This window comes from Taurulus bubalis, assembly GCF_910589615.1.
Source record: "Taurulus bubalis genome assembly, chromosome: 5".
NCBI classification, from domain to species: domain Eukaryota; kingdom Metazoa; phylum Chordata; class Actinopteri; order Perciformes; family Cottidae; genus Taurulus; species Taurulus bubalis.
In genome coordinates this window covers 12,247,199-12,271,675 of record NC_136593.1, presented here as the reverse complement: position 1 = coordinate 12,271,675, position 24,477 = coordinate 12,247,199, and the positions used below count along the sequence as shown (strand labels likewise).

At 43.5% G+C, this 24,477-nt stretch overlaps 1 protein-coding gene across 1 annotated transcript in view; it reads right to left on the bottom strand.

The window, feature by feature from the left end:
* skib (v-ski avian sarcoma viral oncogene homolog b) overlaps positions 1-20,392 on the bottom strand; it is a gene marked incomplete at its 5' end in the record, with an annotated part of 29,638 nt that extends 9,246 nt beyond the window's left edge. Inside the window, one exon of the mRNA XM_079218863.1 lies at positions 19,499-20,392. Within this exon, the coding sequence (XP_079074989.1) occupies positions 19,499-20,392 (894 nt within the window). The remainder of the gene's footprint in view (positions 1-19,498) is intronic.
* Between the last annotated feature and the right edge of the window lie 4,085 nt (positions 20,393-24,477).

The following is a 24,477-nucleotide window of genomic DNA, read 5'->3' as shown; positions in this document are numbered from 1 at the left end:
AATAAAAGTGGCTTGACTCGACTTCAACACTGCAAAAATCTCTTTCTATTCAAGTCCTGTAATTAGACCTGGAAGAAGTATTTAGGTAATTTACTTAAAATGTACTTAAAGTATCAAATGGCCTGTTTGAGTGTTGCTATATATCATTATTATTGCATCAATGTGTAGTTAGCGTCATGTTGTATTTGTGCAAATGCAACATATTTCACAAACTCATCAAGTTCTGGAAAATTTGGAAAAAAAAACCTGCAGTATTTTACTCTGAATTGCAGTACAATAGAAACAATAGCCAAACGTTGAATTGCTACTTAGTTGACTAAATGTTCTTACATTTCACCGCTAACTTTATTTTTTTTTAAATGAGAGAATAAACCTGACGCAAATCTATGATTGTCTTTAATTCACCTCACTCAATGCAATCATACAAGTCCAAATGTGAGTTCTAACTATTAGGACACTAAACTCTCTATAATCCTTTGACGACATGTTTCATTTCTACGTTCTGCGTCATGAAAAAAACAACCTGTTACTGATTGAAATTAATTCTCTGACAAGATCATCTCGCTTGTGATAGCAAACAAAAAGAGAGATTACTGTACTACTGCACGGCGGGAAAAGAATTCCAATTCAGGTCCAAACAAGGCAACCAAAACAGGACTTGCCCGCCTGACTTTCTTCCAGTATATTGACAGTGGTGTCCAAATCACTGTCTCTCCCTCAGAGGATGACCTCACAGTACAAAGGGCTCATAAGTCATTTCAACAGACATGGAAACCCAAGACTAAAAGATACGAAACAGATATCCCCACAGATTATACATTATTAGCATGAGCATGTTTGGTATGGTTGTGAGGCAAAGTTATCTTAGTAAATGAAACGTGCTCTCCAACTGGTGTATTTATAGATGCACATAGTGTCAAATTCAGCAGATAGTTGTCTGAGCCCCCCTGCTGTAGGCCCACTATTGGAATAAGAGAATTAAACATCAGACCACATGATATGAGGGAAGACGCAAGGCTGCGTCTGCAAACCAATAAAGGCACATACACACACATACTTCTGCATATCCACAGGGACATGCACACACACACACACACACACACACACACACACACACACACACACACACACACATGCACACACACACACACACACACACACATACACACACACACATACACACACACACACACACCCACACACACACACACATATACATACACGCACACAATGCCTTTATGCTTCTATTCCCATTTAGCACACATATCGTGTAGGAGCAGCTGCAGTGCTAACCAGGAGGCCGGAGGGGATGAAGGTTAACGAGAAAGACAGAGGAAGAGGGAAAGAGCAAAGACAGACTTGTGCTGACCTACGTTTATGGAATTTAATTTAGTGGTCCTGAAGGGTAAAATGAATTCCTACTTGAGAAGTATTCACGCAACTTTCAGGAACATCATGAATAAAAGAAGAAAGGTCTTCTGCAAATTTGTAAGGAAACTAGATTCAAAAGCCAATTAACACTTTGGCTTCGGTTGATTCTGGGTTCAAAATATCTCACTGTAAAGAATATGTGTTTATCCTTAAAGCCAAATAAATTAAATATTTCTCATTCGTTTTTTTCTCTTCTTTGCAGGCACTATTCAACAGTATTAATTGATTAGCGAAAGCTCTGACCAGGTAGTTTGACCTGCAATGCTACTGGAATACACAGTGGTGATTCAGATGGTCTCCAGGCTCAATATCACTGTAATTTCATTAGATATCATGCAGCAGTGTTGCAGCATTTCTGTGGCTGTGTCCTGACTTTCATACATGTGTGCGTGCCTCAACAGAACTTGATCTCTGTTGTGCAGCAGTGCCAACGCCATCTTTGCCATGCAAGCTTAATCCCTTGGCATTGCACTTATCTGACTCTGTGCCGGTGGTGCTTCTCTGTTTCTGTGACTTTAAATTATAAACAACTTCCGTTTACTTGAAGCTTGATAATATGGGACATAAAATGCTTTGAGATATTCTACAAGGTTGTCAAAAAAACAGTAAAGATGAGTGATACCAACATTTTCACCTCTTATCTACAATGTAAATGGAGTTTCACTTGTATGGCTGTAATTGAATTTCAACACGGGGATTTTTTCTTTTCTTTTGCAAGAAGTGTAACAAACTGAGTTACAAATCATCACAAGGGCACATTATCTGGCTCTATTAAAACATGTATTTTAAATTGTCCATAAAACACCCTTGTCTTTCAGCCTCCATATGCCCCCGGTTTAAAATGCAGGTTTTCCGTTAAATATTGAAGCCTCATCATTAGTCTTTTCACAGACTGAAAAAGTACTCTATGATGAGTAAACTGACCCATTTGTTCAATCAATTAAATTAGATAATTTCTGTAACAAAAGACAAACATAGGATGTTATGTCTGAATACACGATAGCGATGGCAGCGTATAATGAAAGAGACAAAGTGAAAATCTGCGGTTTTCTCACCGACGTAAACCAACTCTGTCCCGTCTGAGACAGTTGGGTGTGTTAGCAAACCATCCTCTCATCAGAGGCCTGATGTCTCCAGACTGGAAACCTTGGTTTGTCACTGATAAGCACATCCCTGGCTGTACGCAGGGAAGCGTGCGCTGCCGTTCTCGCTGTTACCACACTCCCTCTGTTTTACAACAAGACAGCGAGTCCAGTGTCTGACTGGCTGGGATTTAATCCTGCAGATTTATACTAATGCCACGGCAAAGAAGGCAGAAAGACGATTAAAATGTCACTGGATAACCTCTCCACAACCCAAACAGTAACACAGACCATTATATCACTTGCAGTACCTGGTACTACAGGACTCCTCTGCACCTCCCTCACAGGGCAGAGACAGTAAAGGAGTCAGGACAGGAGGCCTATAGGAGACCAGTTGAGGGGAGGGAGAGCAACCGCATGGGGACGGCTATTTACAACAGCCATGGTTTAGACCTCCGGTGTCTGAGAGATTGACGGGCCAGATTACAGACCACCTTCGTACCTAATGACACCCAAGAACTCAGATAGCAATTTTTGTCAGTGAGTGAGCTTGTGATACTGAACTCTTGATTTTTTTCCTTCTTTTTTGTGTATGTGAAACAAAATCCTGCTACTCACAAGGGGTTTATCTGGCCATCATGTTGCTGTCTTCTCCCTTCCATCTGCAAATAACTATTCTTTTCATTATCAATTCATCTGACAATTATTTTCCGGATTAATCGATCCATTGTTAAATAATGAAATGCTGATAACAATTGCTTGTTTTGTCCTTCTAACAGTCCCAAACCGGAAAATCTAATAAGTATTCTACCAGATACAACAATACAAATCAGCAATTCAAGCTGGAACTGGGAAAACGTTTTTCTGAAGAAATTACATTAGAAATTAATTGATTATCAAAATAGTTGCAGATCATTTTTATAATTCTTTCAGCTTCTAACTAGTCCATCTTTCCGTTTCTAGGTCAAGAGCATATATTGCAGACTAAATATATACCATACTTTCAGCAGACCGAGTGCTTTAAATAATTTAATTTGAGCAACAATAACCGAGCACAGTACCACACAGCTAATTTTGCTGAGCCACACAAGCACATGCCCCACAAGCAGCCAGTGAAGAGGAGGGAAGGTGGTAGGTTTATTTGGAAAGATGAAAATGGGATGAATACCAGAGGTTAAGAGGTGTGAGGAGCCGGGATGGGGGTAGACGGGGATTTAGAGGAGGTCATAAAAACTGTGAGTGAGCAAGGTGAAATTAGGGTCACTGCTCACTCAGGGTCCCATGTGATGTCATTTCACCAACACAGTATGTCCTGAGAACTGCTCGGGAGCTAATTGGTTGAACCGAGGTAATAAATCCTTTTGAAATTTATAGATACCATTTGAGTCGTCCTGTTAAAATGCTGCCTTCCTGGTCACCAGGTTAGAAAACTTAATCTCTTCTCCACCTCTTGTTGTTTCTAAGACCATTCAAACAAAGACATACTATTGAAGTGAATACGGACACCTAATGCGCCTTTTATTGGCATTCTTTTTGTTTGATTAGCTTTGAACTTCACATTTAGCCTATAAGCTTGAAAGGACATAGAAACTATACGAATAAAAGACCTGATATGAAAGAGCAATAGGGAGCCTTGACGTTACTAAAGAGAATTACAGCGCAAGAAAAAGCCAGTGGGTTTTAAGTGTTCAACCAATTAACTGTCAACACATTTTCAAAACTACACTGGGAGTAATTGCCGCTTAAAATGTTCTCCTCTCTGAGTCAAATGTAGGAGGGCCTCACAGTATGTGTGTACAGTAATATTTGACAGAGATCAAATAGCGTTTCACTTGTTTCCACTTGTTCAAGGAATTGTCTGTAAGGGAAATAGGGGATAAAACACCCACAACATCCGCTCCTCAGAACACACATTCCATCCTTAAACACTGGTTTTGTTTCCCTCCTCCGCTCATAGGAAAACATATCTGCTTACAGAAGTAAATAGGTGAGAGGGCTTGAGTCTGGCAGCTTCCATAAAATGAATGCGAGTGCTCTAAAATGGAGGGCTACGAGGGGCGGGTGGTGGACCGCAGCACCTCATGAATTCTGCAATTTGCCGTCTGTTTCTTGACTCTGAAAAATTCTTGGAAATGTCTTTTTCTGGATGATTTTATTGCACAAGAGCCTGTGTTTTTCTCCATGGCAACCACATAACAGTAAAGCCCAACTAAGCTCTGACTCAACAAACAGAACTCCACAAAATACCCATTTCAGCGCCAGGGTTTTCCCCCCTTCGCCCAGCTTTCCTGCAAACCCTGCCCGAGACGGCTTTGAAACAGAGGCCGAATGATCGCACTGACCATGAATGAAGACACATGCTGGGATTAATCAGGGCACAAATGTGACATGCTACAGAAGATATGTGCAGGGGAAACAGCCTCGCGGGCTCCTGATGAGCCTCAGGTGCTGCACGGGCGCAGGCTTTTCGCAAGCCAGAGCCATGACACATTCAGTACAGTAGGACAGGCAGCAGCTGGGAACTGTTAACCTGCGGGAGCCTCGCTTTAAGCAACAGCAGGTTCAGAACAAATACACCGGACAGAGCGTTATATAAAAGTCTGTCTCTCTCTTGGTGGGCTGAGCTGGAAGGATGCAGGCTCTCTGGCGCTAATGTAGCTGCTAACGGGGAAGGCAGGCAAGGGATTAGTGTTGCAGGCAGGCACAGGCCTAAGAGGAGGACATGATGTGTGTAACTATGTAATCTCCATGGCCTTTTTACCAAATCTCTGAGACCTGCAGTTTGGACAAGATAACAAGAGACTAATTACACAGAGTACTGCAATAAATGAAAACTAAGTTGCGTTGGAGAGGCGATTGATACTCTGTATTATATTCATGCTTTAAGAAGTCATATATTTTTATTTCAATTTATTGAAAAGACAAAGTTGTTTGAAGGGGACTGAAGGAATCGTCGTCCTCCCACCACCTGTCCTTGAATCATACTCATCACTTAGCACGCCAGGAGAGGATTTAGTTCGATGCTTTCTCATTGGTGAACCGCCAACCTTCTTGTCTTGACTAGTTAAGGCCATTCCTAAGAAAACAGAACATGTCTGCTAAACTGTAACTTAAGACAACAGTGAGCTAGGCCGCAGCTTCAGCTGCTGTCGAGCAGCTGTAAGGCTGTTAGCGTGTGTGGTTGCTCTCAGTCTTTCAGAGGCTTCACCCTTGCAAAAACACACAATCAAACAAAATTATCCTTTATTTGTTGCATATAAGGTCATTGCAAAGGGGCATGGGAGGCTGCCAACTTTTCTCTTTGCTTCTCCAGTACTCCCCGTCTACCTCGTAGTGAGCACAGAGGAGTATGCCGCAGGGAGGGGAGGCCCTACACAGGAACTCAATAATAACTTTCAGCAGTCTAGCCAGGAGGCTGGAAGCCCAGACTGCGGCTGTTCTCTCCTCTCCTTGTCCCTCCCTCCGCCAAGCCCCACGCTCCTCCCTTCACCCCCCCTCCTCCTGCTGGCCTGTGTCTGCTCCACAGGACTGATGCATTCTGCAGACAGGCCAGCGCTCTTAAAGAGACACAGGCCACATATTTATCCCCTGAATCACTGCAGTGGACGGAACCACTAAAGCGAGAGCAGAGTCCTTCATTTCCAGCCTCTCAATCAAGGGCCTGGGCTTTATTTCACTCCTTTTCTTAAAGCTCGAGACTCTGACATGATGCAAAATGTGAGTGTATAAACAGGCTGAATTATGTTGAGGGGCTCTCAGTGAATCTCTGGCGGGATTCTTTCACTGAGGCTTGCCTTTGAAGGTGTCTTTGATGCTTTCTTTAAAGTTTGTCAAGTGCAATCAATGTTCCTGGCAATGGCAGTATATGTAATACCATTGTCATGGTAATTTTTGGAAACTCTCCAAAATAAATGTACTTTGAAAATACACTGACACCACTGAGGTTCTGCTTTATAAATTGCCTCATGGTGTTGCACTAAATTACATCGTGGTGTCTACCTCACAGGAAACTAGCCCATCAGGTAACAATTATTTTAATCATCGATTATATTTCCGGTTTATCGACCAATTGCTTGGTTTCCGGCTGGGTATATTTGTAGCACTCAAAACGTTGTTGATACACTTTCTACAAAATCATTTCTTGGTCTTAATGAGAGAAAATGCCAAACTCACTTTCTATTTCCCCTGTTTTATGAGTTGAACCAAGCATGAGCCGCCTAAATAGCGTGTGACTGAGCAGAGCCGTGTTGAGCTCTATACCACAGCAAGGAAACGATTAAAAATTTATTAGAGTTGAGTGACACAGAAACCTACAAGGGCGTGCCTGCCAAACACGCTCTTATTCTTTTGCTGTCAGCACTTTTCGACCGTTCATATATAAACTGTACAAAGCGGGAGAAGGTCCAAAAACCGAACCCCAAACTAGCAAGAGAAAGAGGTCAACATAACTAATTTATACACCAAACACATTGGGTTCCACTCTTATTTTACTCTTATTTTCATAATACCCAAAGGACGTATGTACATACAGTTTCATGATGTTCTATTACCTAAATATCTTGAAGGGGCTATAGGGTTAACACATCTCAACTGCAGCTTAACAAAAGATGAAATCGCTATGGGAGGTATCAGTGCCAGAGTCAGCAAAGCAGCCCAGTCCTCTGCAATGATAACCCCATTCTGGAAAACCTATAAGGCTGAGTATCCAGCGTCAGATGAACCAGACAGCGCCAGCTCAGGCTCTTAAAACTGGGAAAGAAATCTTCCAGCAGAACATAACTGAGACTCTCAGGAGTGTCTTCATTGCAGAAATCTCCACGAGAATCTCACTGGCCTCTAGCTCCAGGATTTTCATGGCTTAGCAATGCTGTTATTCCCACTTACTGCAAATCAGATGTGCAAACAAACAAAAGAAAGCCACCACCTAACTGTGAGTGTTTCTGGACAAAAAGAGAGAACCTGGATTCTGTAGTCGTACTAAACAACTTACTGTCCGTTACTCGGTGGTGTGCAGGGAGCTTTGAGAGGGTGACGCATACCCAAACAACACCAAGCCATTGAATCACCAGTGTTACGCAGCCACATAATTCCGCACCATCTGTAGGACTCAGATCTGATCTTTTGCATAGCATAACAAGCTGACGGCAATGCAACAACAAGGGGACACACACTCACTGAGCTACCGTCTTCTGAAACACTTTTCAAATACAGACAGCTCATTAAATCGAAACAAAGATCTCTTGCCCAGAATACATCTTTATTTGCAGCAGTGATAACAGCTTCACGGGGACGTCCTCTCCTTTGCCCTCGAACTCTGAACCAACTGTCCCCTCCTTCTCCTAACAAGGCAGATGCAGGATGAAAAAGAAGGCAATGAACTTCTGACCTGTCATTCAGACTGCAGAGGAAGCTTTGCAGCTCGGGGGCAACCGGAGTCCACCATCCACTCTGTCTCTCCTCCCCTCAATGTCTCACCCAACCATCCCATAAACCCCCACTAAAAATCTCCTGCTCCCCCTTTTATGGCTGCCAGATGGTGGGGAGGCCTCTGTGCCTCTGGACTTGCCTCTCCAGTCTAGTAAAACCAGTTGACCTCAGCAACATAAAAACTGCTATTTATGAAAAGGCTTGGAACAAAACACACAAACATCCTGCCACTGAAACAATCAAACGCCATCTCATCTCCCAAAGAGCACTTTTACAAGATGAGAGCAGGACAGCAGAGCCACCATTAGACATGCACCCCTGCTCTGGGGCGGTGGTGAGGTCCAGCTGTAGCGGCTACACCCAGGTACGTTATTTTCTCTTCTTCTGTGTGAAGGGGTTTTATTTGCGTGCCTTGGGTGTGAGCGCAGGACTTTGGCAGCTTCAAAATTTCTCCCTGAGAAACGGAGAAGCAAAACAAACAGAGCCGTCTGCATTCAGGTCGAAGCTGAACCGCAGAACCACAGTCTGGCCTGCGGTTCACAACATTCTGTTCCAGCACTGACTTCACCTAAAGCAAACACTCTCAAGCCCCGTCCACCTCAGCCAGAGAGAGAGAGAGGAATCTGAGAAAAAGTTTAGATTTCAACTCCATTATCAAATCCCCTTTCTCGCACTCCTTCTCCTGCTACTTCTATGACCGAAGTTTTCACCAAGTGCTGGGCAAATGTTTTCACTGACTTGTCACTTGTGTAGGAGTTGTGCCCTTTGACGGCATGCTCGGACTGAGTCCAACGTTTGTGAGCGTGCAGAGTTGGGTGGGATTGAGGGCTAAATGAGCACAGATCGCCTTGTTATAAAACAGCACTACAATCAATGGCTTCCTTTTACTGCAAATCAATTTAAGTGATTATCTGCTCTTCCGATAACAACTTTCTTTCCCCTCTGCTCACCTCAGATGCCCCTCCTTTTTTCTTCCTCCATTATTTGTTCTACCGGTTGGAATCTACCGTTTATGTCCTGCAATTCAACCTGACCTCCAGGCAACCCCTGGTGTGGCTGTCTAAGCCATTAAGGTAGCTGTGACTGTGGGTTATTAGTGTGATAAAAGTTTACTGTCCCTCCAGCCACTCTGCACGGCTGCTGTTTGACGCCTCTGAGGAGCAAGTCTGTGGAACCTTTCACACAGCAGATTGGCCACGAGGGCATTTGGTCAGTAGGCCAGCACACAAATGCACTTTAGAAGGACATTCTTTAAATCAGACAAGCGACACAAGCAGCCAGGACAACAACCACAATTTGAACCAGCCTACATCCAGGTCAGGATGAAGAATCAAAGCAGAGCATCCCCTGTGCTTTGGCTTTGTAGAAATATGTAGACAAGAGGGCTTAGGGGGTGGTGGTTGTCTGTTCTATGTTTTTTCCTGTGCGGCAGAAGTTGTGGGCAGCCGAGCTAACTGCAGGCTCAGCACTTCTCTCCATATTCTCCAGTTTCAAGCCAAGAGAGAGAACAAAGGCAGAGAGCTAAGCTGCTGCAGAGGTAATGAGGACAGAAGCATGCAGCACAGGAGTGTGTGCCCTCAATAACGAGTGTTGCTGCAGTCTATGATGGAGTCCTGTTGGACAGCAGGGATAAAAATCCATGCAGAGGCTGCTAGCAGCCACTCTGCCTGTAGTCTACCCACAGACAGCAGTAACTGACTGACTGCAGCCCACCCCTTTTTAGACTGCAGCTCTGTCTACCACAAAATGGAAACCACAGTGTGACTGGAATTTGCTTGGAGACACATTGAGATCCATGAAGAGAAACAGTAAAACTGTTTATTCCGTTACGACGCTTGTGTAAGAAATTATCTAAATGAGGGGCACATTTTTTTTAACTATTGAAGTCGTTGCAAACTGAACATTAGAAAGCAAAACATGATTTGTCGATGGCTTTTATAACCTTAAAAAGTAGTCAGCGTGACAAAACAATGAATTCATATGAAGCTGATACTAATAATGCACTGTCAAGAAACCAACTAAAGTGTGTCAGATGGCAGAGCTGAGTTTTCACAAATGACACAAGCTCAGATTCCTGAGAATGACAAACACTGTGATGTGGTCTGGTGTGAAGTACTTGAAGAAGAATGGCGCAGCAGGGCAAAGAACTGAGGAAATCCACATGATTGCGAAAGGAGAATCCCAATTAAACTTGAGTACACACCCTTTATCCAGAGCGTCTGCCAAAGAGTCTCCAGCTCACCAGTTGGAATCAATAATGTGATTAAGAGGGAAAAAGCGAGTGAAGGGAGGAATTTTACAGCAAAAATAAAACTTGGAAAGGAGGTAGAAAAACTCCGAAAGGAGAAACATGTCTTTCCGGAGTTGGTATTCATTAAACACTTAATATCCCTTGTAGCCGAACAATGCTTGGTCTTTTCTCTTCGTGTGCTGTTTCAAAGCGTCATGAACAACATGTTCAGCTCTGCTTTGCTGCTCAGTTTCATTACAGGAAAAACATGTAAACACCCTATATGTTTTCCTAGATACGCTGTAATTACAGTAGTTAAGTATCTAACTGGTAAATATAAGTATTCTAACATTATTTACCCAAAATGTCTTTCCATGTCCATTCCACAGAGAGGCTGTTTTGGCAGCTCTTGGCTGTAAAGCTGTGTCAGTGCTGGTCCATGCCAGCCCCACCCCATTAAGGCCGAACCCTGCACATCATGTGTTTCCACTTTACCGATAGGGTGGAAATGACCTCAACGCAGTAAAAGATGACAGGGGTGCTAGCGCTGTTCACCAGATGTGAGCAGAAAAATAGAGAGACAGAAAGAAAAGGAGGAGGAAGGGGAGAGAAAACCATTCGCCTGAAGAATTTACTGCAAACCCCTGAGGAGCCCTGTGATTGAGGGTTCAAGTCGAGCTTCAGAGGTTCCTGGTGTATCTCAGCAGCACTCGGCGAGCATGTACCCTTCTGGCCCGGCCAGACGCAGAGCGGCACGCACACACACGTACATGCAAGCTCGCGTACACATATACATCCCAAAAAAAACCCACTGTCATTCCACTGCACCTGCTAGCAACACAAAAGCCACTTCCTCCCAGTGTGTCCGGCCAAGCCCCTTTATCCCATTTAGTACAGCCTGCACCACAACAAAGGAAGAGAAATTAGGGAGCTGCATTGGTGATGGGGCGACTAATCTCTTTGGAGGGACTCATTATATCTGCAGCCTGTACAGTTCGGCAGCTGAAAGGGTGAATTAAATATGGACATGCAGAGATGGCCGTCTTTGTGAAGATGAGTGCACCGACAATGCCCTGCTATTACCTCTGGAATAATTCATACATTCCATATGGGACAGATGTCCTGACCAGACTATTGTCGTTGCATTTGATTTAACACATTCAAATGATATAAGGTCAGAAGTGAATTGATTATCTCCAAAATATCTGGTTTGTGTTACCGACATATTTTCTATCGTCCTATGTTTATTGAGTATATACAATATATCATAAAGGTTATCTTGACCTTGGACTCAAACACATACTTAACTTAAGACTATTGGGGCCAAAAGGACAGGTGATTACTTTACACTATTAGTTTTTGATGATAATCTGAAAAGCAGCTTGACATTTTTTAAGATGTTGCGTGTACTACCTCTTCTCTTGACACCTGCTGATACTCTGCTTAAGACATAAGTCTTATAATAGTCCCCTCATTATAGGATAAAGAGCTGGCCTGCTCTATTTCAGGACATGGCTGTCTGTGTCTGCGCTCATCGACTAGCTGGAAATAAAGCCAGACACTTGTCAACGCCACAAGCACAAGGCAGGCAGGCGGCCCTGCTGGGCAGCCGGCACAGTGAGCACAGTGCGGGGCAACCCTGCAACTATTAGACACCTGCAAAAAGGGGGAGTAGGGGGGTGAGGGGAAGAGGTGTCTTCAGCATGTGAGCAACCGTGACCCATCTGTATGCCTGTCTTTATAAATGTAGACCCCACTGTATTGATGCAGAGAGAAAGAGCAGAAACTGAGAACAAGGTGGGGGAGGCAGCTCGAGAAAACCAAATTGTGATGCATTTGCTGTGATTCAGTACATTCTGCTTTCCAATGAGGTAATAATAAAAAATAAATAAAAATAACAAGGTCAAAGACGGGAAAAAGGTCCACCCGACCAGATGAAGAGTGACTATGACGGATCCTGGGGTGACTGTAATACTGAATAAATACCCCCCCCCCCCAACAGACACACACACACTCACACACTCACTGCAATAGAGTCTGCTAAGACAGCTGTGCTGAATTCATTTGATACGGGTGCCTGCTGACAATGCTGCATTGCTCCATCTCTGCAAGAAAGCATGTCGAGCTGGTCTGAAGAGCACACAGGGGCTTGCAGCTTTTCACCAACACTGAATGATTGTTCTGCTATATAACCCAAAGCTCTGACCCCTGCAAAACTAAGCTAAGAGAAATAAACCATTTATTAGAGGGTCGGCCCAGGGACCGGCAATACATGCAGATTGTCATGGAGGAGACACAAATTTCAGATTTTGAGATGCAATGTCCTGGCAGCAGAGCAGATACGTGAGATGATGGGCGTCTGTAATAGCACACAGCAAACCAGGAGAGAGACAGAAATAATGTGGATCCCACTCATTCGTTCATTTAGCGGGCTCTTGAAACGAGCCTGGGAAAGGAGATAGAGGATGGTGATGAGGTCATCCTGACAAAGTAGCACTACCTCTCCATTTTTATCTATCTATCTATCTATCTATCTATCTATCTATCTATCTATCTATCTATCTATCTATCTATCTATCTAACTAACTAACTAACTAACTAACTAACTAACTAACTATCTCTCTCTCTCTCTCTCTCTCTCTCTCTCTCTATCTATCTATTTATCTACAAAACACAATGAAACACAGACAGATGGCGAGTTTTCATCTCTTCAAAACAAAGACGATCAGCCCTCACACCCCTGGAGCAGTACAATGATACATGTGCGGCGTATGTAGGCCAGTCTGAATACAGACTGATACAGCATGTGCTCAATACAGTGGAGGTGGAGATCTAAGTATAATGCAGTGTGAGGGGGAGTGCAGTAGGAGATCTCAGTGGAGGAGGAGAGCCTGTGTCTGTGTGTGTGTGTGTGTGTGTGTGTGTGTGTGTGTGTGTGTGTGTGTGTGTGTGTGTGTGTGTGTGTGGCCTGCAGGGTCGAGGAGGTGTCAAATGGAGGAGGTGAGTGATGGTGGCGGGGCAGAGGAGGTGTCAGACACGTAGGTCCCGCTGATGGAGAGGAGAGCTCTATACAGTGCTGACCTGTGGTAGAAGTGTGTGTGTGTGTGTGTGTGTGTGTGTGTGTGTGTGTGTGTGTGTGTGTGTGTGTGTGTGTGTGTGATGCAGAGAGGAGGAGGAGTTGGAGAAAGGAAAGCAGCAGGAGGAGGAGAGACTTTCATTGGAGGTCACAATGAAAGAGGATGGGCAGTGAATGGAGGAGGCTGAGGTCTCTGTACTGTAAGAGGTCTATGCACATTGAGGTCTGTGCATTCATATATGAGTGTGTGTGTGTGTGTGTGTGTGTGTGTGTGTGTGTGTGTGTGTGTTTTGTGTGTGTGTTCTAGTGCGCTTCTTTGAGCCTACCAGCCAGAGAGCACGAAGTTCTTATTTAGCACAGGAAGAGCAGCTCTGCTTAGCAACCACAGCCGCCCTCCAATCACAAGCGTACGAAGCAGACTCCAACTGAGGACGAGTCTTTTCTGATAGTGTGTGGAGTCTAACAGAGACCTCCAAATGTTGAGGTCCACACCTGCCCCCACCCCACACACATACACAAAACAGGTTTGTGATGTAAATGATTTTTCAAGAATCCAGCTCTGAGCTTTTATGTCACTAGCACACAAAGACAAAAGTACATTCACACCCCTCTGTATCTCCTCCGCTTCACCGTCTTCTGAACTCAGCAGAGAATTGAAAGTTAATCTAAACCATCCTAATCCAAACATTTTAATTATGCATATCCCAAAGAGCAAGGGAGACGTGTAAATCCTTAAAGCATTCATTCTTCCTTTTCCCGCTGCCGCATACAGCATCGTGCTTCAACTTGGCACCGCACCAGTTGCAAGTGAAAAGATAGCGGCCCCGATTGTGATCTGCTAGCCATCAAAACAGGAGGCACGAACACGATTTGGGCCAAATGCTGTCTGAACACTGAGCAGTCTGTTTGGTTTAGCCGCGTGAGCTAATCCTTATGATAGCTTTGGAGGTGGTCGGTGGGCGGATTGTAGGCGAGAGCAGCATGCCGATTTGTCATATGGCACCAGCAGGGCCCACTTCTGCTCTGGCTGGAGCTCCAATAGCACATCTCCAATGTGGTCTAACAGTTATGTAGCTTAGTGCAGAGGGTCATTAAGGAGAGACAGAAAGATCCTGCTCATGGCTCTAGGTCTAGGTCAGAAATCTTGAAGTGGTATGTACAATTACAATGTTGGTTTCTCCATGTAACATGCTCTCCGCAGTACATCTAATTCATGCTCTAATTACAAAATTCCAGAGGGACTGGTTATAAATTGTGAGGATGCTTCGAGTGGGCCAGAGAAGGAGGAGAGAGTCCATGGCTGACATTCAGTCTGTCTGAGTCTATCTGTGTTCCTGAAGACGCTGTCCAGAGAAGATGACGGTTTTGATGTGCACTGTGGTCTCTGCATTCCAGGGGTTATGGAGGATTATCAGAGTTTAAACCCCCCCCTGACTGCAGCAGCTTAGTAGCTCAGCCAACAGCAGATGCAGACTCCAGGATTTCCTGTCTCTGCACCAGATGGGTCTGACTCTTAATCACAGAGCTAGAAATCAGGAGGTGATCGAGGAGGAATTGATGATAACCCAATACAGGCATCTGCTCTGCCACTAACACATCGACGGACTGACTGGCTTGTTGACTGCAGTCACAGCCAGTGCTCATCTCCTCTCTCATCTCATCATCGCTGATCAGCACTAATCATCCTCCTCCCTCACTCCATGAGTTATACAAGAAGTCTTTCACACATTAGCACTGTGCTGTGTCATCGAGGTTTTCGTGAGGAACGGACCAAAAATCTGTCCACATGAAATGATCGGAAATAGAGATGGGCATTATAGTATATTGCCGTAATACTGATACTATATATAATACTGAATAAATGAGACTAGACATGGATACTCCAGAAATGCATTATTTTTCAGTCACAACTGAAAATATTTTTTCTTGCTATTTGACTATTTTCATAAATGTATACAAATGAACGTTACTTTTAACACTATCATTATCCTTCAAACATTTCTGATCATCAATCAATTATAAATGTTTCTACCTGGCCACTTCACTATTAATTTTCTCATAAATGTTCTGTATATGTATAAAGCAAACAGTAATGCCCAAAGTATTTAAAAATGAATTACGCGAGCATTATGAGTATCTTTGTTCTTTACTTGTGATACATTAATAAACGGCATTTTGATTTGAATACTTTTAACAGTGTTTTACTTACAGCAGAGTAATTGCCATTTACAGGTATTGGTACTTTAACTTCTATAAAGTATCTGGATACTTCTTCCATCACTGCAAACATGCAAACAATACTTTTGGTCAAAGGTATTGTGACATATTTAAATTTGTCAGCAGTGCTTTAACAAACCAAAAAAGTTAAAATCAATAACATCACTATATTATTATGGATATATATATAAAAAAGATATATAGCAAATCATGATTGCAAATGTATGCAAAACCACTTATAACATAATACTGATCTGTTCAAAGTATTCCTTGAGGCCAAACACGTCATCTGTGAAAAACAAAAATTCAACAACTAATTTGGTTAGATTTGAATTCAAACTAGCTCAGAATCATTGATATGAACATATATTTGTGAGGGGATATCATGGTGAGATCATATAATTGCAAAATGGTTCTGCTGAAAGTGGATAAACAACAATATTGAACTATGGCCCAGCCCTATTGCTATCAGACATGCAGACACCACTACAGGCCCCAAGCTGTCGTTGTGCACGTAACGGGGAAACCAGTGACAGGGCAAACTCACAAGCATGGATTTCCCACCCTGGGAGAGGATGGAGGTTACAGACCAATCCACACAGCACCCAAAGAAACAAGGCACGGACAAAGAGAAAAGGCTGCACTTCACAGCTCCTGAAAGCTCGGCCCTCAAACAAAGGAGGCGGCAGGTCTTTAGCACACATCACCCAGGACAGAACCCCAGCTGACACCCTTTTAACACGGGGTCACCCCAGCCAGAATGGAGGCCACAACCCCTGGGAGCTCCTGACACCCCTTTGCCTTGACACGCTGTCTGTGCTTTGGCCAAAATGCTCCGTCCAGCAGTCACTGCATAGACGAGGCGATGGTCTTCCTGGGCGGGGGGGTTGGTCAGCGGGGGTCGAGGGGGAGTTTGAGAGTCAGACGACTGCTCTCAAAAAGAATTATGTTTGGATAAGTAGGAGAGGGCACGTTAAGCATAAGCAACAAACTAACATGAATTTGCTGCAACAGGAGTGAGATTTAGAAATATGCTAAATCTGAACCAAATGCAAATGGCTGTGTGTATCTGGGTGATGTGGACGGATTGGGTCTTAGCTGGCTGGGTCAACGCTGGGCAGACAGGCCCATCAAGGACCAAAGAGATGCACGTTGTCAGCTTTCAGGGATTCCCAGAGGTCAGCAGACAGATGGGAATGGAAATGAGCCGGCAGAGAGCTCATTTTAATCTGGCCAGCACAGCTGATCCAGTCATTACACTCGCCTGTTTACATGCAAACAACTCGTATACTCGCTATACCTATAAAGACACACACACATGCAAGTGCAGATAAACACACCGTGACCTGATAGTGAAAGAGGTATTTTTCATCCACTTTTATAACAGCTAATAATTGAACACACACAACCCTTTCCCCTTCGACCCGCACTTGATTGGTTTGCTCCAAGTTTGAGGCTAATTTCATTGAGTGAGGAGAACAATGGATGAGAAATGGCATAAATTGGCGTCAGTTGAATGGCTTTAATATCCATTCCATTAAGAAGGGCCTACACAGTTCTCCAGAGTCCTCGTTTACTCTCCACTCAGTCAGATGATTGATCACATTGCCCTCACTTCTTAGGGATTTGTTATTATATTTTTTTAAGTTAATGCTCGGTATTTGACTTTGAAGGGGGGAAAAGAAATGAGTTTTTCCAATTCCAATCCCTTTCTTGAATATTTTCATGCTAATAAGAAAAGTTAACATTCAAATTTACACTCAAGGTTCAACACAATGGAAAAAAAGCAATTTTAATTCGATTTAGTTTTCATGGAATTTATATTTTTTTGGGTAGTTTGCCAGCAAAATAATCATTCAGGATCTGAAATAGAGAGCACTGTAAGCATTGCATAATGGCAATGTTTTATTGGAATCAAGCTGAAGTTGAGATTTTGTTATCTGTCCACTGTATATCCCTCCATCCTTTATCAGACAGCCATCTGGCCAGTGGACTGGACACAAGGGCAGATGATTGGATGGTGTGAAAAGAATGGGGGAAGGCTGTGTCAGTGTCTTTGGGGAAAGGTCAGGGGTTACGGCCCTTTGACAACACATGTCAAGGCATGGTTCACACACACCCTGCATCTTCTGAATGAGAGTCTGCAGCCTCCTCTCAGCAATCTGGCCTCATCTGCACATTAGGCAAAGAGCTAAATGACCAAATGCTGGATTTGATGCAAAACAGACACAATGGTTCACTGGGCTCATTCCCTCCTCTGATCCGGCTTCTGCTTTTGTGAGGAGGCTGGTTATGTTTCAATTTCTACATTTACAGCCTATTAAAAAAATGGAATCATTCTGAATCACACTTAAATCTCTCGAGCAAACTGCGCTTCAATACTATTCCACAAAAAAAAGCACATGCTTCATCAGCAATAATTGTCTCAGCGGTTTCCTCTAGCAGTACTGTATCTGCACCAGCCACCACATAAAGTAGGTGAGGTGGGAGTCTAGACAGATGATACAGGCAGAGGAGGTAACCTTCGAGGCTCTCATATTAATAAAACACTCTGACATCAGAGGGAGGCTGAGGCAGGCCGATAACATTGACTTTTTGTTTCATAGGTAAGCCGAGCCAAGCACGATCGGCGAGCCCCCGTCCGGCCTTTCAGCAGCTTGGCCTGTCAGGCTGATGTATGGGGGAGCGCTGGTGTGCAGCTCCCTGAGGACCAGGCCTGTCTGCTAACTGGGACACGACTGACAGTGAACCACAGCAAACGCGCACTGCCCCCTCCGCCACGCTCCCTCCATGACGCTCAGCCCCCGATTACTTCACACACACTGAAGGACTGTCAGCGCAGGACTGCGCAGGACTCACCATTCTGAGGAAATATATAACTCACAGGTGATACATCAAGTCCAGCTGACTGCAAGTAGGAAGAAATTAGCCACAGGTGCTGACCTGGGACATGTGATAACTTATAACTTATTTATACAGACAGTTATTTCTTGAATGCTCAAAGACGTCTGGGTTCAATTTCTGGGAAACCACGCTGCACTGGGACTGATAACCTTTCCCCTGTCGTTATTTCAGACATGTTTCTATAAACCAACAACATTTCCCTAAGCAATTTTCAAGGAGAGTACTGAGGTTTCCCTGTGAGACGTCTTCTGGCTCCTGCTCAGACTGAAGCAGCACCATGGTGATGCATACAGAGATGTCCACTCATTAGCAGAGTCCCACACAGCAGCTGCTCTGTGATGAAGAAACAGCCACCTCGTCTCCTGGCCCTTTGTCCATATTAAACATCTCTGACCCACGCAAGGAGCCTGGACATTGACACACACAAACACACTATCATATCTTTTCCCATCCTGACGAGCCACACGCCCCCTCTCTCTCTCAAACACACACACACACACACACACACACACACACACACACACACACACACACACACACACACACACACACACACACATTTCCATATCCCAAACCTCATTAAACTCTTATCCCCTTCCCCACCTCGTGGCACCATAATGGGCTTCCCTGCCCCCTCTCTTCCCTCTCACACTGATCAAATATATCATCGGGACTCCATTTATCATAATGCAGATGCCCTTGGGTAACCCTGAGGGTGGGGGGTGGGCCGGTGAGTTTTGGAGGATGGGAGGGATACTCTGGGGCGTCAGCTGATAGTTAGAGGCTTCACTGTCACCTCTTTTAGAAATACATGAGGTGAGCGAGGCTTCATGTGAAGTGTTTCACAGTGCAAGAGTAGAGGACACACACACACACACACACACACAGAGAAATGTGTGATTTGCATAACAACTCTGTAGGGGTTGCCTAATACAACTGGCAACACTTTGAAAAGACACAAACAATCAATCAAGGGAGAAAGTGACATGAGAAGGAAGCCTCCTCAAAGTGAATGTTAATGAATATGTGCTGTTGTAGGCCTGATGGGGTCCTTGAGATATCCACAGATACACTAAACACCCCAAAGACAATAAGTTGTGTTAATAACAAGGTGAAACAGAACAGACTTACTCTGCACGCTTTACTGGACCGCTTGCCCGACAGGTCATATGTTCCTTTTAACTCTTTGAGCAGCTGCTCCAGGTGACTCTTCTCCTCTTTCCCGGTGTAGTCCGGGTCTAAGAGCACATACGCCCGCCAGTTGGCGGAGTCAAACCCCCAGTGGACTGTCCGGTTCTCGAGTCTCTTGTGACTGTGGACCACAAACTTGTGAGGAGGGAACATGAGTCTGCAATCCATGCACTGGATACAGGCGGCGCTCGGACCGGTGTACAGCTCCGGGACAAACACGCCTTTACACCGGCCGAAACACTCGTGATAGACTTTGAAGCTCTTCTCGGTTCGCTCCAACTCCAGGGAGACCAACTCCTTGTTGCAGTGAGGAGGGTAAGTACCGCCGTAGATGAGCGCGTTGCAGAGGCGCTCAGCATCCGTCTGAGTGATCAGCCCGCAGGACGGAGCCGAGAAGGGCAGGATGCCCACCACTTTCAGGATCTCCAGCTGGTCCGCCGTGCACCGGGAGCAGTAGATGTGCAGGTCGTCGCACACCGAGTTGATCTGCTGCAGGGAGAAATCTCTCAGGACGCTGTTGAGGATCTGCGGCAGGCACAGTCGCTTCTCCCCGCCGACCACGAAGCAGGAGATGGGCTCCCACTCCAGGACCGTCTCACACCGCTCCGTGGACCGGTCGGACGGGATGAAAAGTGGACCGGACATCACCGGAGGTGTCTGAGCCGGGAGGGTGAGCATCATCTCGACGGATTTTCCATCTTTACCGAAGAACGAGTCCTGGTGCCACCGAGCGGAGAAAGCCGCCGGTCCGCCGAGAGAGCGCATGGAACTCAGATGAAACTGCTTCAGAGTTTGTTGAAGTCCGGGATGGGGCTGAAAGCTCGTGCCCTCCATGTTGTCGCCGGGTGGAGAAGAGAGTTCAAAACTCAAAATGAAAGCTAAAATTGACTTATCGGATTGGGCGTCCTCAGCATCCGGCTACACGCTCAATAACGCGCATTTCCATGTCACAGGAGAAGCTTCCCAACGCGTCCATTCAGAAAACTGACGGCTGCTGAATTCACAGGGGCTGTTCCTGTAAGCAGACGCAATTAAAGTCGACAACTCCGAGGCTCCAAACTCGTATTATCCAACATACAATCACCGGGTACCGTGTTTCTTTGCGCTCCTGCGGTTTTACGCACTCCTAATGTGAGCTCGAAATATGCCTCGTCTGCTCAGTCTGGCGTAGGCTACTCTCAGTCTGTCTCCCCACTCACTCAATGTGCGAGCCTCTCTCTCTCTCTCTCGTTCTCTCTCTCTCTCTCTCTCTCTCCCTCCCTCTCCCTCGCTCTCTCTCTCCCTCGCCCTCTCTGTTTGTTTGTGTCTGGTTCAACCATTGAATCCCAGCCAGGAATGTGACTGACTCCCCGGGCTGGCTCTTCCCTCAGCCAGCTGTTCCTCCCTCTGCTACATGGCAGCTGCACATTAAAAAAAGAAAAAAGATCCCTCTGAGCTGAGGGGAAGGTGGAGCTAAGGAAAACATAGTTGAAGTTTGAAATATGAAATAACACGTTAGTGTTTAAGATGTTTAAGCCTTGAAGATCAACATTTTGTGTCTTTCTTTTGAAACTTTTTGAGCATGTAAAATTAAAATGAGATGATCTAGAATATACTTAAGGCTATATTTGTGTGTTTGCTTGAAGGTCAACCTGAAACTGAATAAACATGTGGTAGAAGTAACAACTATTTGCGGTACTTATCGACTATACTTACTTTTTTCCATTTGATGATACTTTTTAAACCACTCCATTTATACATTTAATGTAAATTTCATGCATTGCATGTATACTTTTCCTTTTAATTCTTAAGTATTGCTCTTATAATACTAATGCAATATTACTTAAGCAAACCGTATTTTGGTTTGCTTAAGTACTATTTTCAATCAGTACTTTTACAGTACTTTTACTAAAGTAAAGCATCTGAATACTTCAATCAATGATACAAAATGTATATAAATCCTTTGATGGATTTCAAATATTTCCTCTGAAATCTTGTTTCTGATAATCCCAGATTCAGCTTTCATAAGCATCACTACTCAGCTACATATGTTACATTATTGTGGGTGAAATTATAGAGATAACATGGAATTGTTATTAACTGTTAATTCCAATGTGAAAAACCTTTGACCTACTTATGGAGCGGTGGAGATTTCAATTAACTTATGCATCTACGGGTTGGACGTCACTCTCAGAAACGTAAATAGAAATGCCATACACACATTACCTCTATATGAATCCAATATAATGCAACTGAAATAGTGTGAAATTCATTAATTTGCATCACATTGATTTCCCATTGATAACACAATTCCCATTGAAAACTCAATGAGCAATTGTTTTACACTTTGCAGTAATGTTTCCTTGTTCTTACTGGGTTTTTTTTAGAAAATAAGTAACTTATAACTAATAAGTAACAGAACACCTCTGAATAAACCTAATTTGTCCTTTTACCTTTTCTAACCTATAGAGGGCGCTAAATATTAAGAACGAATGTTACCTCATGGAAATTGATGGAAAAGCAGAAAGTAAAATACAGAGTTTGTGAAGGCCACACAATATAGAAAAGAACAAAGCAAACATCTACAGTTAGATTATATTAACAGAAAGTAGAAAGACAATATGAATTAATACATTTAAAAAATACAGCTTTTTTAAATTATAGTCTGTAACACTGTATGTGAAGGACATGTCTATAATGCATAAGCACATTTACGAGACATTATAATATATTTTAAAAGCTTCATAAAGATCTTTATAAATGTGTACAATCATGCATGCTAACTTATAACTAGCTTGGTAAGTATTATAAGTGGTGGAATGTATTCATAATGCTATATATCTCCATGCCAAGTTATATCAAGTGAATCTGATTCTGGGTTACACAGCACATTATAACCACCACAGCTTTAAAGACATAGAAAACTGCTCTTATGTATCATAGCAGATTATTAATCTAAAGTTTCTGAAATGGAATAATGTCTGGAATAAAAGTAGTATAGTAAAAGATGGCATGAAAAGTTTTGTATGTCATAAAAAATTACTTACAGGATGATTATTTATTTGGAATGATGCAGCTGTAAGGTCTAACTCTAACCCAAATCATAACACAATATGTGAACACTCTCTCTGCAAAGGTTGACTTTGATAAAGTGAAGCAGAATAAAGTTAGAGAGGGTTTAGAGGGTTTAATACAGAGAAAATTCAGGCGAGGACAACATTTGCATTGGGGCACATTTGCACACATCTGTGTAATTTGAATCTTTTCATGTACCAAACTATACATTTCACTTGTATATTACTTATGGTGTTCAATACATCCAAATACATTCATAAAACAAGCTATGGTTTACTTTCATTTTTATTATTTTATTATTATAACACTGACAGTATGTCAATGAAAAAAAATATTTACGACTAGATGCTTTTTTACCCAACCCTCTGGTTCCCTTTTTGGCAACTCTGGAGAGGAAGACTTGCACCTGTCTCCAGTCAAACGCTGCGCACCATCTTCATCCCACGCTCTTTGGCCAGGTGTGCATCAGTATTACTAAAATGGAGAGATGCTGCATCACCCACCTACACTCAGTGTATAAGAGACATTATGTCCTGTCTAAACCTTAAACAGATTCACTAACTCAAACAATTCCCCAACAATAAATTGGTTAATAAGTTGTGGGGACCTTTCCTGGAGTACTTTCAGGAACTTCAATCAAACTAAAGGTTTATTTTCTTTGCTATCTTGTTGTCTTTTGTCCTTGTGTTGATTTTCCCTGATATAATCTGTATAGGTTGATTTGCTAAATAATGTTTCCCTTCTCCATTTTCTAAATATAAAACCCAACTTCCAGCCCTTTTCCTTCCCTTTAATAGTATGGAATTCCCGCATGTAGATGGGCCTGGTGGGGTTGTGGGATGAGTGGAACCTGATTATGCGATGTGCTCGTATATGATAGTGCTCTGGAAGTTTGTTGAGCACTTTGCAAATGTCTTGTGTATCTCTAAAGTTATATTTACGAGTAAAATATGTGATTAAAAAATATCTTGGCATTACCTTAGCAGTTTTAATAATGTATTATAAGCTGTTTCTAACTATTGTTATGACGGCATATAGTATAAATAGTCCCTTAATTGATTTCTAGTAACATTGTGGAAATTTAAATGGCCATAAACAAGGCACAATAATTACCAATAACAAAAAAACATCTGTCACACTACTAACTTCCTGCCTTAAAAAGGAGCCAGATCCAAGAATTTTGGCCATTTCAAATTGCCTCTCTGGCAAACAGTTCTAACAACACACACTTTGGCCAAAGTGCAGCCAGATCTTAGTGTTTACCCGAGGTGACCACTATGCCCTGCGTCGGTCAGGGCATCATTATTAGCTGTAACCGCTATATGAGAGCAGTGCAGAGCAGCAATGAGTGGTCTACTTCTCTCAGCTGTTCCCACAAAGCACCACTGCCAAGAACGTAGCATAGTGCTCTTTGCTAGGAGCCATCCAGTCCTCACATATCCAAATTAAAAGCTGTGTCCGTATACTCTGCACAAAGTCAAACGTGTCTCCAATGGTTGTTGGCCTCTGCCAGGGTTGTCCCTCATCGCCGATCTGGTTTTTAATTTAATACACAGGATGTTGTTGGCTCCTTTAGAACGTGTCCTTCAGCTTGCACTGGGGCAGTTAGCCCGACTGACTGATTCAGTATCTACAAGTCTGAGGCCATGGTTCTCTGCCGGATAAAAAGATGGATTGCAACCTTGAGAGTGAGTCATTACCCCAAGCCAGGCAAGTATCTCTGGGTTTTTTCAAAGTGAGGGTAAACTTGAGTGTTTTCAGGCAGTTTGGTGAGGCGTCAGCTTTGGATAGTAACCGAAAGAATGATATTGCGGATACGGTCGACCGAAATGAGGCTCCTCCGTAGGGCGGCTGGGCTCAGCCTT